At 36.2% G+C, this 10,917-nt stretch overlaps 4 protein-coding genes across 7 annotated transcripts; 3 read left to right on the top strand and 1 right to left on the bottom strand.

Moving 5' to 3' along the window:
- Positions 1-132: 132 nt before the first annotated feature.
- On the top strand, positions 133-4,712 carry LOC123318519 (PWWP domain-containing protein 2A-like). Of its 3 annotated transcripts, XM_044905158.1 has the most exons (8): positions 133-505; positions 690-1,050; positions 1,119-1,359; positions 1,412-1,639; positions 1,703-2,106; positions 2,253-2,478; positions 3,241-3,428; positions 3,522-4,712. In XM_044905158.1, the coding sequence occupies exons 1-8, from the start codon at positions 357-359 to the stop codon at positions 3,705-3,707; spliced, it is 1,983 nt and encodes a 660-aa protein (XP_044761093.1). In that variant the 5' UTR covers positions 133-356; the 3' UTR covers positions 3,708-4,712. The 3 variants fall into 3 exon arrangements, with proteins under 3 accessions (XP_044761093.1, XP_044761094.1, XP_044761095.1); XM_044905159.1 differs by lacking the exon at positions 3,241-3,428 and having other exon boundaries at positions 3,522-3,713; XM_044905160.1 differs by lacking the exon at positions 3,522-4,712 and having other exon boundaries at positions 2,253-2,504; positions 3,241-3,303.
- Positions 4,713-4,898: 186 nt separating this feature from the next.
- Positions 4,899-7,216, bottom strand: LOC123318520 (homeobox protein extradenticle). Its single transcript, XM_044905161.1, has one exon. The coding sequence runs from the start codon at positions 7,094-7,096 to the stop codon at positions 6,005-6,007; it is 1,092 nt and encodes a 363-aa protein (XP_044761096.1). The 5' UTR covers positions 7,097-7,216; the 3' UTR covers positions 4,899-6,004.
- Positions 7,217-7,689: 473 nt separating this feature from the next.
- LOC123318701 (UPF0692 protein CG33108) lies at positions 7,690-8,634 on the top strand. 2 transcript variants are annotated; one of them, XM_044905399.1, is made up of 3 exons: positions 7,690-7,869; positions 8,029-8,201; positions 8,272-8,634. In XM_044905399.1, exons 1-3 carry the CDS (start codon positions 7,831-7,833, stop codon positions 8,561-8,563), a joined length of 504 nt encoding a protein of 167 aa, XP_044761334.1. In that variant the 5' UTR covers positions 7,690-7,830; the 3' UTR covers positions 8,564-8,634. The 2 variants fall into 2 exon arrangements, with proteins under 2 accessions (XP_044761334.1, XP_044761333.1); XM_044905398.1 differs by having other exon boundaries at positions 7,690-8,201.
- Positions 8,635-8,932: 298 nt separating this feature from the next.
- LOC123318700 (homeobox protein extradenticle-like) lies at positions 8,933-10,895 on the top strand. The gene has a single exon (XM_044905397.1). The coding sequence runs from the start codon at positions 9,184-9,186 to the stop codon at positions 10,225-10,227; it is 1,044 nt and encodes a 347-aa protein (XP_044761332.1). The 5' UTR covers positions 8,933-9,183; the 3' UTR covers positions 10,228-10,895.
- The last annotated feature ends 22 nt before the right edge of the window (positions 10,896-10,917 follow it).

Below are 10,917 nucleotides of genomic sequence, written 5' to 3'. Positions count from 1 at the left end.
TCGGTTGATTGGTTTTAATCAAACATTGCGACGGAATAAAAAAAATTTATTATTCAACGCATGAAATTGATTAAAATAAGAAACAACTCTGTGGTTTCGTAGTGACGTTGACGTATTGAGTGCCAACTGCCATTTATCGAATAAAACGAAATTCCCCAAATTCCAAAAATTTTCCACTTCATGAATGAAATTTTGGAATTTTGTAAATATTATTAAGGGATAGTACTGGTTGCAAGGAGAAGGATTTTTAGTAACTCTCCTAGTTTACAAATTTTTTTAAACCAATTTTAGATCTAATAAACAAATGATTATTGTTATTGTTATTACTCATGGAAGTCTTTAAATGACTTGATAACATGGCGGATACTGAAAATAATGATTTAAATTGTTTGAAACATACAAAAATAACAGTTTTGGTGGATGAAGCTCTACCTGATCTTTTAGTTGTTACCTATGAATATGGAGTGAAAATATTTAAAGGTGTTTTACTCGACTCGACAAAAAGGTGAGAATATTCAAAGTGTCTTTGTGATTAGTGATAGTTTCTGAAGGACATTTGAGATATACCTAATAAATTTGGTTCGGAGCTATTTCACATGTTCGTTTTAGTGACTTAGTTTCTTTGAAACACGTCAATTTAAATTTCTTTATGTGAGTATGATGCGGTGGTTTGAATCAATCTCTTTCAGGAATCTTCCATTCGGTGTTCAGACCCTAAACCCTGCACTGATACCGCCCAAAAAACCGGAAGATGATCCGTTATTCTCAGTAAGTCAGAGGTTCGCTTACACAGATCCCAATAATGCTAAGAAGAACATTCAATTCCCAAATAAATATAAGAATAATCGTATGACTGTAAGATTAAGAGCTAGGCAAGTGGTGTGCTCTAAGTGTAAGGGAATCTGTAATGAGAACTCTGAAAATGTGTCAAGGAAAAGGAAGTCTTCGGAAACATTACCAACGCCCACTCCACCGCCAATTAAGAGAAGCCTGAATGCTCCAATGACTAGATCTGTTTATACTGAACAACTCAACAATAGAAAAACCGCGGTAAGTCAACGATTTGAAGTAATCGTGAAATAAATATTGTTATTATTGTTGTATATTTAACTCGACAGACTAAAGGAGCCACATTGGTCCCAAAACTGACTAGATTAACCGCTGAAGAGGAACAGAGGGCCCTCAGCGGTAATTTCCACAATAAATTAACCAAAAAAAGCTCAACGATTGCCCCCAATCCAAATAACAACGAATTCGATCTCAAACCCGAGAACAAAAAACATTCCGAAAACGAACATTCCGAACATATCGCAAATTCTTCTTCCACAAACAAAGAAGAGAACCAAAGCAGTCAAAAAGGTAGGGTGTTAAATATTTCAACGTTATGAGTCAATAACCGCTTCAATTTAAGTTTTATTGGAATCAAAACCTGTCAGAGCAACTTTACGTACGGTTAAAAGACAGTTGAGGAAAAAAAGGGGTACCGGTTCCACAGAAGAACCCGCTGAAACTGGGGTCGATGAAAAGGGGAATAAAAATATCGCTGAGAACGCTCCAGATGCTGCCATAGACGATGATACTTCGAGTGTACATAACGTAGCAAGTACTAGAACCATAAAAATATCTTATGGGCCGCAGGGTAACGAAAAATTTTAAATAATTTGAAATACGATTTTTTTTTCCAACTTCTCATCTGTTTTAGGTGAAGGTACCGTCCTGAAGATACCGGCAAAAATAGATCCTCTAGAAACCAAGGAAGAAGAAGAAGAAAAAGTCTCGAATGTCGAGAAGCAGAAAAATATCGAGATTCAAACTAAAGAAGCTAGAAGAGCGTTGAAGAAAGCAAAAAAAGAGGCCAGGAGGAAAGTATTAGTTCCGAGTAACTCCCCTCTGTATATCGCTGGGGCTTCCCCTCGATACGCTCTTGGAGCTTCTTCCCCAAGATATGCGGTTGGGGGTGCTTCGCCCAGGCAAGCCCTAGGCGGTAATTCACCGAGGTATATCTGTACGTCCTTAGAAATTAACATGCCTCGTAAGAGGAAGCATAAAATGAAACACAAGAAGAAGCACAGGGAGAATAAAGATAAGAAGCATAAAGAAGGCGAAGTAAGTTGAACTGACTTTTATTGGCATACTCTTCTATGGTTCCATAAATATTGACAGTAATGTCAGGAAAATGACAGTTGAAGAATGACTTTTGAGGTTACGTGTTTGTATTTTACCAAACGTAAGTACTATTCAATTATTTCTAGGTAAGTAGTTCCACTCAGGATGAAACGAAAGAACAAATCGCAACCCAGAAGCTATCGATAAACTTGAAGAGGTTGCAGAGCAGATACACTTCGAGCGATAATAAAGAGGACAATTCCTCCAGTTCGGACGATCAGAACGAGCAAGTACCAGATTTTCCGCCACCTGCTCAACCCCTAATGCTCAGGATCAACGCGCAGGCAGTGTCCAGTGCCTCGGGGGCAGATGGTAGGTCATTAATACCAATAATTTAGGTAGGTCTCTCGATCCGAGGTTTATTTTTGTTCATTCCTCATCAGAAGTCATCGTTATTTGTCTTTTTGAATTTTTTCGGATGTTGGAGAGGATCAGTTGAAGGGGATGTGAAGTATTTGTTTGAAATTCTTGCATGGCACTGCTATATGTTCGATTTTCATGACATCCATCGTTATCTGTCGATTTTTCGTAGTTTGATCAATGATGGGCTCGGCTTTGATCGATTTTGTTGGTAATTTTCAACAAAAATGCATTTTTTCTTAGGAATTCGTTTGGTACCAGTGTCAATTCAAGTAAACCTCTTGGTTTTCTCCGTAAATTTTGACAACTGCAATGAATTTTACTAGGTTATGTCAGTCGAAACCACAGAAAAATCATAAAATTTTATGTCGACCAATGAAGTTCTCATAAAAAGCCGCGTGTAAAAAATTACGAACAAAATCGATGTCTGTCCGTGAAATGCATCCAAGTCTGGTTTTGAAATCAATCATTTCATGCTTAAGACGGTCGATTTAGTCGAAAAACATCGGCATTTCTTTCGGGGAACACATATAGGTTAGATCAACTGACAAATGTCAAAAAAGGAGCAGTGTTGCCACCCCGATACAGGATTTGAATAAAAAATCAAGTGAATTAGTTGAAGGATAATCATCGAAGATATTTATTGGTTTTTCGACTGAATAGACCTCAAAAGAACCTTGGGAAGGTGTAGATTGTGTATATTGTGAGTTGTAGGGGCTCGATTGCTAGTCGGCGACGTTGTATGGGGAAAAATACACGGTTTTCCTTGGTGGCCAGGAAAGATTCTCACCATAACCAACTGTAACAATAGGGACTTTCAAGCCCATGTATCGTGGTATGGTAGTTCTACATCTTCCCTCATGCAGTGCGATCAGCTCAGCCCCTACTTAGAACATTTCAAGGTAAAATGAACCTAAATTTCTAGGTTATATCCGATATTGAATCTTAAGCTCAATTCATTCTGACGTACTTCTTCGACTCCTTCAATATTGCAGATTCGTTACAACAAGAAGAAAAGAGGCCCTTACAAAGAGGCCATAAAGCAGGCCACTAGCGAGGCTAGGGAGAACGCAGAGTCCAAAGCCAGACAGCCATTGGTCAGCTCTCCGTCGCATAACCTCATTTCTCAGGTGGTACCGCCGCCACTGGCGTCGCCCAGAGAAATAAATGTCGCATCCTAGAGGTTCCGTAGACTCGAGAGTCACTTAGGTGTTTATTGTGTCGATAGTTATGCTGTATGTACTATTATCGTTGAAATTTAGCCGCAAACTACTTACACGTTGGTTTTCCTCATCCTACTGTTCTTCGTTTTATTTTTTTTTATATCATAGTTTTTGTGCGCGGGAACGTTTTTTTGGTCTTGCGTGGATTTGTGATAATTTTTTTTGTGTATGTCTCATGTTTTTTGTTCGACCGTTTTTGGGAGATGTGTTGAGGTTGACTTCGTGATTTTTGAGGTTAAGGCGATGATGGAGTTCTTTGATTTTTGATTTTTCTACTTTTCGTTGCCGTATGAGCCATCTGAGAATATTTTTAATTGTATTTTATTGTTCAAATTTATCTGACTTCGTATGCATCTCAACTTCTTGAATAGTAGGCTACTTCAGTTTGAAAGGAATAATAGGGTGAAAAATTGAGATTTTCGAACTACTTCGCGACTTAACCTCAACTTTCGCATAGAAGGATTTAAGCATGTTACTTATCTGTCATATTAACCGTTTAAAATTGTTTATGTTTTTCTATGATACGACACGAGATCTGTGTTCACTGTATAAAGAAGATGGTAGGTCTTTAGTACCGTACGGATTTTTTTTTATATAGAAACTCAAATGTACATTACTGTCAGATGAAATATTTCACCAAGCAAACCTTTTCGACCTACAGAAATCGAGTCCTCAGGTTCAGTTAGTTTTAGGGTCAGGAGAGGTGAGATGTTCCCGCTGTTTCTATGGATGCTGGAAAATGTCGTGTTCCAGAAGTTGAAACCTTTTTTTTTTTTGTATAGTGGGAACATGTCAAATCTCGCTAAGGTATTTTTAAACATGAAAAATATTAGTTGTTATTGGAATCGAGGTTATCCAAAAGAGAATATCATTTTTTTTTGTATATTAATAATATATCTGTGATTTTATCCATCTAGACTATCTATAAAGCGTACAATAAAATTTATCTATACAAGCCTTTTATTTGGGAATATTTTGTTTGTTCCTTTTCACGACTTTAAATAAAGAGATCATCTCAGTACGTAATTTTCAACAGCTTCTTATGAAGTGTCAAAATTTAATCAAGTGTCAAATAATATTCTTCAATGAATAAAAGTCAACTGTCAGGATCATAAAATTTTTCAAATACCCATAGAAAAAAATTAAGAATTAATGATTTAAAATAATATATTTCACTTAAAGCGGTCAAATAATACAATAGTCTCCAGAATGACATCAAAACAATCATGATTTTCTAGTCTCGTTTCAACATACACCTATTTTTTAGACCTATTTAGACATATGTGAGTTAGCCAATTTGTAAAAATACAGATTGGTTCGGCAAAAAAACTATGTTCAATCAATGACAATACTTGGAAAATATACATAAAATTTTCAGTTTGACTTCGTCACAAAGAGAATATAATTACACAAAATAATCTCACTAAACTTCGCAAAATATATATATGTATATATATAAACAAATAATCTCAGTTTAATCTCCATTTAGAAATATAACACGCAGGGTTCCCCAACTGGATATAAAAATTATGTGGAGTTAACAGCTTCCTCAGGGCTTTCATAATGGTTAGAAAACACATGAATCAAGAATGATCGAATTTACAACTATGTACTCACAAATGAAGCATTACGGCACTGAATTAATGAAACATTTTTTTGTAATCCGTATACAAATGTATATTACAGTTTCTGCAACAGCTCACTAGATAGGAAGAATGCAATCCGGAATATATCAAACCAACGAAACCTCAGAAGAAATTCCGTAAATTTGGAATTTCTAAAGAGGCTTCATTTCTTAGTCAAAGTTCCACCTTCATCTAATTCATAAACGGTTGAGATTTCAAAGATTGAAAAAAAAATGATAAAGATATTTGGAAGACTAAAAACAGCATAAACAGCACAAGTGAGCCAACTATACCCAAGTTGATACATAAAATTGATTCAAATTGTTAAAATCATTCGTTTCCATAGAACAACCAAAGAGTTAGAACTGGTGTGCATAAAAATTTGCCTGCCCTACGGTAACCAGCATAGGTTATGTAATTTTATGACAGATACATAACCTTTCCACTGAAAATTTGTTTTAGTCCAGTTTGTTAGTTCTCTTTTCAACAATAGTATCATTAAACAATAACGAGTTCATAAACAATAGTTTAGAATGATAAAAATACACATTAACTTTAAACTGACCTTTCAAACACTGGTATGGTAGATAGCATGCTTCCTATCTGAAAAGTTTTCACTCGAGTGTCTTTTTAGGGCGATAATTGTTGTCCATGCATAGGGTCATAACCACAACTACTTGCATCATATGCAGAACTTTGATCATAAGCTGATCCCATAGAATAACCCATGGAATCTTGTGGAGGCGCTGGTGACATCATTGGGGTTGGCGTTCCACTATATGGCGATGCTCCAGCGGCCTTCTTGGCTGCATAAAGATTGGCTTCTTCTTGGGCTTTGCCGATGTTTTTCTTATATCTAATTCGCTTATTACCAAACCAGTTGGATACTTGACTAACGGTTATTCCACATTTCCTTGCCAGTTCTTCCTTAGCTTCTTCACTTGGATAGGGATTGGATAAATGAGAATAAAAATATTCATTTAAAATTTCTGATGCTTGTTTACTAAAATTTCTCCTTTTTCTCCTAGCATCTAAGAATCTTGATCGTAAAATCATCACTGCTTCACATGTTGACTGTTTCAATTGCATTTGGATGGAACTAAATTTCTTATGGATAATTTGCACCATTCTCTCGATTTCTTTGGGGGTAATTGGCCTAGTGCGGGACTGTTCTCTTAGTAAGTTCATAACATGAGTTGTGAATTCATTGCATGCCTGTTCATATTTTTCTAGTTCTTGGTGATATATTTGGCGGATTTGGGCTAGTTTTGCTCTGTAATCTGAATGTTCAATTGCATTATCCGGTTGTCCAGCTTGAGCTGCAGCAGAACCTGATGCTGCTGCCCCTGCTCCTCCTCCCTTTTCAGGACCAGCCACTCCTTCAGCAATAAGCATATTATCCAGCCTCATCAGTTGGGGGTCTGGTGGCTCTTCTTCTTGGGTGTTCCTCAACGACAACACTGTTTTCTCCTTTATTTCACACAAAACCGAAAATAAGGCTGGTTTCATCCTGTGACAATTCAGAGTATGTTTTCTTGCTTGAGCTTCGTCCAAACTTTGATCTGTTATGTTCATAATTTGTTGTAAAATTTCTGCAATGTCTTGTTTTCTAGGCTCGTTTTCACCCCCAGTGGGGGTCTCCCCCTGGGGATTCATTCCATAAGTTTGAGGAGGCATGAGTCCGCCTCCAGCGTGAGCCATCATTCTTGTTGGATCATCCATCACTGACCGTCACTTTTATGATTTATTAACTTATTTTTCACACTAGACTCTTTTAAAAAAAGATGAGAAGATGGTGGATGTTTGACAACAGTTTTCATTATGCAAACGGCGCATGATTAGTTTTATGGATTGTTTACTTCTGTGCAGTGTTGACAACTACAAAAAACTAATATAGGTAGATAGTGACCCTAATGGGATCATTAACACATATTGAGAACATTATTCTGCTTTCGAATTTACTTGCCGAAATACTTGTTGATATTATAAAATCCAATTTTTTATAAAACCAATAATCATGCTGCTCATACTGTTCTGTGCAAATCTCTTCCATAGAAACATTTTTAGAAAATCTGTGGTCCAATAGGGATGTTCGTTTATACCATTCGAGAGGGGACGGATTTTTTCGTCACGTGACCGAAAAAGTATGGAATAAAGAGTTTCTTCATTCAATATAAGGTCTACTTTTCGTCTAGATGCCATCAACATTGAACTCAACTCCTTTGAATAACGATTTCGAGCAGTACGACTGGGGTCTGAGGTCAAAAAAGACCTTTCAACTTTGAGGAATTCTGTGGTTTAGTTCAAATGTCCAAAAAGGTCTCAAATGAAACCCAAGAACCAAAGTTTATAATCCTAAAAACGGACCGTTTTAAATGGTCTATTCTTGAATAAAATGTGTGGTTGATTAGTTGAACAACAATTTTTTAATTACGTATTTATGTGGAGATTAAAATATGTTCGAGTGGGCTAGTAAATTTGAGGAATTACATAAAGTATGCACCTTATTCAACCTAACAGAAATTGACTGTCCACTTAGATTTTCTTATAAATCTCTCAAAGGATATATTCAGGATGGTCCTCAATGCGGCCTGGTCGCTTTGGCTATAGCATGCGGAAACCCTGATAAGGAATTAATTGACAAAATTTTTCAGTATGCTAAAATACATCACTTTTCATATAATGGTGAGATATTTAGTGTTCAGTACATGGAAAACTTGGCAAGGTTTTTTCTGAACAACGGTTATAGAATTCATGTTTTCCATGGGGAATTGAATAGCCTTGAAACTAGAGAACACCTTATGAATGGTGGACTGGTTCTTGTACCGTATCCTTTTCATAATTCATTTATAAATAAATTTCCCTCCAATTATAGTTTCTCCTTGAGTGAATCATAGTTATGATACAGATAAAAATAACTCTCCAGGTCTATACAATGGACATAAAGCTCATTGGGCCATTCTGTGTGGGGCTGTTGAGACGAATGATAGTTTCTACATGATAGCAAGACATGGAAAAGCTAGAAATGTGGCCATATGGAAACTGACAGATTTATCTATAAGCAATATGCAATTAAACGAATTCTCTCCCGACAGGAAACATTCTGATCTCCAGTATAAAATTCCAGAAGGGGGTTTATCTGGGGATTCAGGGTTGAAAAATGGTGCAGTTTTCATACAAGAGCTGTAAATATATTTCTGATGAAATGTTCTGATTTGTGTGAAAGCTAGAGAAATTCCAATAAATGCAGAAAACAGTCAGTTATATTCTTTTACTGCATCATGAGTTCAACTACGAACCGATTTGGAAATTCTGTGCGAAATATAAATTTCGCGCCATGCATGGTCGCCAACCCATATTCGTGTTCTGTGGTTGCCTACCATGGAGCTACCTCCATGTTGCCAACTGAATAATAAATGCAAGCACGAAATTTAAAGAACTGAATTACGTTTTCAATAATAAAGAAATTGGTTTGAAATAAAAATTTGAACCACTGCATAGTTTATAATACGCGTCTCAAACTAGAAATCAAATGAAGGATATTTGTAATGTACAACTTTCTTCATGATTACAAACCTGTTTGACGTTTCAGGCAGCTTTTGTTCTTGTTGGGCATCTTGGATGCCTCTTTCCATAACTGCTTTAACTTATCAATTTTTTGTATTGATTTTTTATTTACAAAATATTCGTTTCCAAATTTATTATCGTTTATTTATAGTGATCGGGCGTTATCTCGTAGAAAGTATGTTGTTGTAGTGATGCATATGTTTGTGTTAGAATAACTTTGTAAATACCACTTACAAAATACAATGGACGAACAAACGAGAATGTTGACACATGGAGGTTTGATAGGGTCTCATCCTTATGGTATGAATAACCATAATGATGCCTCCAACGAGAACGATGGTGTTAAACAGCATGATATCCTTGACATTCTACAGCAAATAATGAGCATCACTGATCAAAATTTAGATGAAGCTCAAGCTAGAAAGCATACATTGAATAGTCATCGCATGAAACCAGCACTCTTCTCAGTGCTTTGTGAAATCAAGGAGAAGACCGTATTATCACTAAGAAATGTACAGGATGACGATCCTCCAGATCCTCAGTTGATGCGGTTAGACAACATGTTGATCGCTGAAGGAGTGTCTGGTCCTGAAAAGAATTCAAGTCAGGCAATAACAGGAGCACAAAGTATTCAGTCTGATAGCGCAATAGAACACTCCGATTATAGAGCAAAGCTGGCCCAAATTCGTCAAATTTATCAACAGGAACTAGAAAAATACAACCAGGCTTGCACAGAGTTCACAAATCATGTTATGAATCTTCTTAGAGAGCAGTCACGTACTCGACCTGTTACGCCCAAGGAAATCGAAAGAATGGTCCAAATTATCCATAAGAAATTCAGTTCGATTCAGGTGCAACTGAAACAGTCGACTTGTGAAGCCGTAATGATTCTGAGGTCCAGATTTTTGGATGCAAGAAGAAAACGCAGAAATTTCAGTAAGCAGGCTTCAGAAATCTTGAACGAGTACTTCTATTCCCACCTTTCAAATCCATATCCTAGTGAAGAAGCTAAAGAAGAATTGGCACGTAGGTGCAACATCACAATCAGTCAAGTTTCAAATTGGTTCGGTAACAAGAGAATTAGGTACAAGAAGAATATAAGTAAAGCGCAGGAAGAAGCAAATTTGTATGCAGCTAAGAAAGCAGCAGGTGTTTCTCCATTTGGTGATGGTACTCCAACATCAATGATGTCACCAGGTCCAGATGGTGTTGGATATTCTATGGGCGGTTCTTACGATCAAAGCCCTGCCTATGATTCAAGGTATGATCCTATGAATTCACCATGATGATCGTAAAGTATGGATATAGGCTTTGGTACTGAAATATTAGTATTCTAAAATAGCTGTATGTTAGTTTTAAAACTTCGAATTTGTTTGTAAAAGCTGGGATCCGGGTTTGGGAAAACAAGAAAAATTATTCTGAATCTTTCATCTATTTACCAAAATCAAGATTGGAAGTATTGAGCATTTTACCATGTCTTATTTTCAATTGCATCTACATCAGAGTATTTTTCTTGACCAGTGATTTTTTTTGCTATGGATTGGACAGTATTAATGTGAAAGATTCTTGTGTTTGAATCAAGACTTTTGTGCTAAGTTAGTGTAGTTAAGTAATACGTTTTCAATAATGTATCTTGTGGGAAATTAGCTTTGATTTTTTCCAAACTCTTGAAATTGTGCAACGTCAATTATTTGACAGAGATATCGCTTACGTTTCTTCAGAGTAAAAGATTCAATTGACGAAGTGATCAATTTGTGCAATAATATTTTTTTTATGGAGGAAAGTACTGCAAGATTACCTACTGAAAACATTCATGATAATTTATTTGTTTCATAAAGTATCCGTGTAGTATTAAGAGTAAGAAATTTCAAATCACAATTACGTTCTTATTGACGATTGTGATTGTATTGTCATCCTATGTATACGAGCCTAATAAAAATATAAATACAACATTTTCGAATTTATTCTTTACCCAT

The sequence above is a fragment of the Coccinella septempunctata genome, chromosome 8 (genome assembly GCF_907165205.1).
Source record: "Coccinella septempunctata chromosome 8, icCocSept1.1, whole genome shotgun sequence".
Taxonomy (NCBI): domain Eukaryota; kingdom Metazoa; phylum Arthropoda; class Insecta; order Coleoptera; family Coccinellidae; genus Coccinella; species Coccinella septempunctata.
The sequence above is the reverse complement of the archived record's forward strand: the minus strand, read 5'-3'. Positions and strand labels throughout refer to the sequence as shown.